At 43.3% G+C, this 5,327-nt stretch overlaps 1 protein-coding gene across 1 annotated transcript in view; it reads left to right on the top strand.

Moving 5' to 3' along the window:
- The first annotated feature begins 1,778 nt into the window (after positions 1 to 1,778).
- LOC107653188 (serum response factor-like) overlaps positions 1,779 to 5,327 on the top strand; it is an 18,467-nt gene continuing 14,918 nt past the window's right edge. The window contains exon 1 of the mRNA XM_016439853.1: positions 1,779 to 2,457. Within this exon, the coding sequence (XP_016295339.1) occupies positions 1,972 to 2,457 (486 nt within the window). The 5' untranslated portion in view covers positions 1,779 to 1,971. The remainder of the gene's footprint in view (positions 2,458 to 5,327) is intronic.

The following is a 5,327-nucleotide window of genomic DNA, read 5'->3' as shown; positions in this document are numbered from 1 at the left end:
GGAAACAGAACTGCACTTTTTAACAACATGCCCTAATTATACACAAATTAATTCACAAACCAGCACAAAGACTTCAACCAGATACAACAAAAGGACAAACTGGCTTACATTCTGGGAGAAACCTCAACAAGCTCTAACCTGGCTGCGAGGTACGTCAAGTCCTGCCATGATAAAAGGACGAGCAGTAGAACAGAACCACAAGTCACAGCCGGAAGAAAACACTGGACAACACACATAAACTGACATGACAGGATCCAGTCCTTCTCCTGTCTCTTTATTAGTACTTTCATTTGACTGTATACAGATATATAGACTATATATGCTATATACTTCTACGCTTATGTATATTTGTGTTAAATGTCTATTTAAATGTTTCTATGCTTTGGCAATGTAAAGATACTTTTTTACCATGCCAATAAAGCTACTTGAATCTGAATCTGAGTGTGTGTGAGTGAGAGTGTGTGTGTGTGAGAGAGAGTGTGTGTGTGAGTGAGAGTGTGTGAGAGAGAGAGAGAGTGGAGCTTCTTTTGTCACGCAAATGATGTGTGTCATGAGAGAAGAGCTCAGGTGCGTCTGTGTCACTCATGATGCTCTTCATGCAGATTATGACCCCCATCTCTCTCTCAGATGATTTTGTTTCTTCATGTTTGCCTCTTATTTTAATAAAACATTATTTGTTGTTCTGACACTTGGCTACATGCAAATGTGTGTTCATGTTGATTTGTGTGCAACCTGAACATGAAAACTGTTTATTCTCGCTCTTCCAAAGCTTCTCCGGTGGCTTTTAGTAGCTCTTCAGTTCAGTGAACAGCTCTTTTATCAGTCATTTTTGTCTGCATGAAATGAAATGTTGAAATGTCAAAAGTTCTTGGTGTTTCGAGTTTCTTGAGATCCGTGACCTCTGAAGATCCAGCGCTGAAAAGCTCTGATGGGTGTCACGACTGAACATTGATTCTGTCTTGATTCTGAGGAATTCAGATGAAGAATACATGGATATGAAGCGTTTGATTCAAGTATTTCAATGAAATGTTCAGCTCCCTCTCTCACATCTGAGTCTCAGGCTTTTATAACTGTTTCTATGGGAACCACATTTAGTGCCATTAAAATGACAGAAATGCTTGTTGCAGTGGAATGGAATGATTGTTTGGTGTGTTTATGTGTGTTTCTTTGAGCCTATGCAGTTTTATCAGTGACTACTGAGAAATAGACTAATATTTGTATTAATACTAACTAATAGTATTATGAAAGTTTAATAATGTAGCCTATTTTTTATATCACTTTAATAACCTTACTATTGTTGTTATTAATATCCCGCATCTATTAATAGAATAATTCAGCAGCGGACTGACGCGAAGCTCCTCCCCCTAGTGTGACGTATGAAGTGAGCGCAACCGTTTTGGTTTTTATGCAAATAAGATGTCGCTTTAGCCAATCGCGCTGCAGGCCGTCCCCCCGCGAGCCAATCGCTGCACTCGACTGTGACTCGCCATATAAGGAGCGAGAACTCCAAAAAAGGAAACAGCGTATCTCTTTATATGGAGGAAAGTAGATCGGGCGTGTATCGATCCCTTCGCGCTGGCGCAAGGTGCTGCGAAGCGTCTCATCAGCGGCGGTGATTGACAGCTGTCAGCGGCGAGACGCGGAGTTGAAGCGGCAGCGGCGCGCGAGCGGAGAAGATCGCTGATTTCACGCGTTCGCGGCGCACTAGATGACGCGGCGGAGTGATCACGGAAGCGCTCGCGCGGTTTTCCTTTTAGAGAAAGCGCGTCGCTCGCGGAGCTCCAGGAGGAGGTGAAGCGCGAGAGAGAGTGGGAGTGAAGCCGGCTGGAGGCGCTCGGGTTCAGCATCACTTCTCAAAGTTTCTCGCAGACTCTGTTTGTGTATGAGCGCCGCTTCGGAACTCGATTTCTCACAGACTGCCGCCTCAGCGCTCCGCAGCCGTCACACGGATCGTTCTCTCCGGTTTCTAGGATGTTATCCAGCCAGACCGGAGCGGCTCTGAGTGGAGCCGGATCAGCGGCGGGGAAGAGCGCAGGCCACGGCGCGGTGCTGATGGGCGCCGGGGTCCGCACAGGGTTCGCGCGGGGACTGGGGCCGCTGCAGGCTGGAGCGATGGGGCTCGGGATGCCCGGGAGGTTCGAGCCGGATAGAGAGGGTCCCCCGCACGCGTGCAGCGGCTCCGACGCGGACTCTGACTCCGGCGATGAGGACGAGCCCATGGGGTCAGTCGGGGACAACCGGAGGGGAGGCGGCGTCAAGCGGGAGAGAGCGGAGATGGAAGCCGCGATAGTGGGACCTGAGGCCGGCTTGCCCTCCGCGGCGCTCGCGGCTGGAGCGGCCGGAGCGAAACCGGGCAAGAAGACCCGCGGCAGAGTGAAGATAAAGATGGAGTTTATAGACAACAAACTGCGACGGTACACGACCTTCAGCAAGAGAAAGACGGGCATCATGAAGAAGGTGAGAAGCTGAACATCATCAGCCGTGTTTCAGGTATTCTGATGCAGGCTGGTGTTAAAGATCATGGCTGGTAACTGAAAGTTTGTAGGTTCGAGTCCTGCTAGAGAACTGCATAACTGAATAGGATAATGAAATGAAAATACATTTGAGCGCGCGTAAAGGCGACAGGAAAGAACGTCATGAAAGTAACATCAGTTGTTTCTCCTAGAGCTAAAGACTTTTGAATGTTGCAATTAAATGTTGCGTTAAATCCAATTATGTTATATTAAAATCGATACAATTTCTAACATTTTTAAAAAAGTGAATATTTATTTTTTTTTTAATTTCAATGTAAAATAAAATATTAAAAAACATTTTTTTATTTTGTTATAAATTAATATTTTGTTCATTTTTATGGGATGGTGGGCCAAATCAAAAGTCATCATGGGCCCACTTTGGCTCGCAGGCCCTGATTTGGGCACAAAGTACTCAAGACGCTTGTCATTCTTCTGAGCTGCTCCACATTAGTTTAGAGCTCTGGACTCTTACTGTATGTCACTGTTTTTACTCCTGGTGGAGAAAATAGGCCGTCAGGTCTCCAGGAGTATCTGGAGCAGTGGGTTTGCGTGGGTCTTGTTCTTCGGCTCGTGAAGTCTCTCTGTGGTGTCCCATCCTTCGGGAGGTGATCTGAAGTCACAACAGATGTGAGGGGCTGTGAGCTTTAAATAGAACGAGCCACTGACATTCTCTATTACACACAAACCTCGAACCATCATGACCCACATAATCTCAGGCCGCCGAAACAACTGAGGAGATGCTTAGAAAGTACACATTTTGGGAACGTTTTTTTAAAGCAATGCTACTGTAGTTAAACACAAATTCTCATATTGTTTGCTCACCTTCATGTAGTTCCAAACTTGCATGTTTTTTTTTTCTTCCATAAAGCACAAAACGACCATTTCAAAAAAATCTATATGCAGCCCTTTTTATTCCAAAAATTCAAGTTCCACAAAGCACTATTACAATAGTCCGTATTACTCATGCACTGTATTTAATTTCATATGTTTCACAGAATATAGAAAAGCACAGAAATGCTTTGATAGTACTTAAATAGTGTTTGATGGTTGTATGTAAAAGAGCAGCATGAACATTACGCTCAACATCTCCTTTTTTGAGTTCCACAACATGATGACAAGATGTTCGTCTTTGAGTGAACAATCACTTCAAAGGAATAGTTCAGCCAACAATGATACTTTTCTGAAAGTGTGCTCATCTTCAGGTCATCCGAGATCAGGATGAGTTTGTTTCTTCATCAGATTTGGAGAAATGTAGCATTGCATCAGTGTCTCAGCAATGGATGCTCTGCAGTGAATGGGTGCCGTCAGAATGAGAGTCCAAACAGCTGATAAAAACATCACAATAATCCACAAGTAATCCACAGCACTCCAGTCCATCAGTAAACATCTGGAGAAGACAAAAGCTGAAACAAAAGCATTAAGACCTTTTTAACTAAAATACATAGAGTCCATAATCCATAATAACGCTTCCTCCAGTGAAAAAGTGTTCTGATCTGAATCAGGAGAGAAATCTGCACAGATCAAGCAGCGTTTACAAGCCATGGATTATTGTGATGTTTAGACTCTCATTCTGACGGCACCCATTCACTGCAGAGGAGCACATTTTCACTGTTGGCTGAGCTATTCCTTTAAGATGAAGTAACAGTCCCCGTCATTGGCTGTAGTTCAGCAGGTCTGAGGATCTTTCATCAGCTCCTGGTTCAGCTGAACCGAAGTGTGGCGGGTGTCTCTCTCGGGTCCTCCTCCTGATCTTCATGATGGATTGGAAGGAGAGAGCTGCTGGTAGTCTTCCTGTGGAAAGGGAATTCTTCCATTCATTACGGTTTGAGAAAGTGAAGGAACGAGAGTTTTTCTGAACCTGACGGCAGCCGTTATCTGGAGCGCACACGAGCCTGTTCAATCTAGAAACCGTTAAGCTGTCGTTCATCAGTGATTTGGCCATTTTAACGTAATCCAGCAGAAGAGTTCCTCCTCGTGTCACTCACAGAATTTTTAGACCAAACGTTCCTTCCAGAGAGTTTGTGTGCGTCTCATTTCCCATCGTTACGTTCAAGCTCGTGAGTGAAGCAGCTCACCCTAAACACATGGGTCGTAAACATCAGACAATGTGCTTCACCTGCCGTCCTCAACAGCTGAGCAAACGCAGAGCTGATGAAGAGACGATCTTGAGCTCATCTGCTGCTCTTTACGGCTCTCACACGCGTTCAGCTGCTCCTCAAACACATGCCAAACAAATGTCTAAAATGCATCTTAAACCAAGATGGGTTAAACAGATCGAGTCTTGTTTTCTGAAAAAATAAGTGAGTTTATACTTAAAAGGGTTTAGAAAAATGATCTTGTTTTTCCTTTGAATGAAATTTTAGTAGAAAACTACAGTGACTGCTAAACATTTTTCTTTTATTGGACCGCACTGTTTTTAACATAAATAGACAATGATTTTATTCAGAGATGTGTTTGACTGATGCATTTAAAAAAGTATCACCAGAATGCATTTTAGATGTTTTGTCTAGTATTAAGTCTTTTATATGACTTTTGTTTATTTGTTCTTTTGCCGTGAAGATAGCTTTGCTGCTGACATGGCATTAAAAAATAAATAAATACAAAAAAATAAAAGTTTTAAGCGTAAACTCACTTAATGTTCAAACGTGATCGTAAAACAAGACGTTATATCTTTAAATGAATGGGAAGTGAATTTCATTTAGTGGAAACGTTTAGCACTGCGCTCAAACAAAATATTATATATATGTATATATGTGTGTGTGTGTGTATATATATATATGTGTGTGTGTGTGTGTGTGTGTGTGTGTGTGTGTG

This window comes from Sinocyclocheilus anshuiensis, unplaced genomic scaffold (genome assembly GCF_001515605.1).
Source record: "Sinocyclocheilus anshuiensis isolate Anshui unplaced genomic scaffold, SAMN03320099.WGS_v1.1 scaffold2700, whole genome shotgun sequence".
Classification (NCBI taxonomy): domain Eukaryota; kingdom Metazoa; phylum Chordata; class Actinopteri; order Cypriniformes; family Cyprinidae; genus Sinocyclocheilus; species Sinocyclocheilus anshuiensis.
The sequence above is the reverse complement of the archived record's forward strand: the minus strand, read 5'-3'. Positions and strand labels throughout refer to the sequence as shown.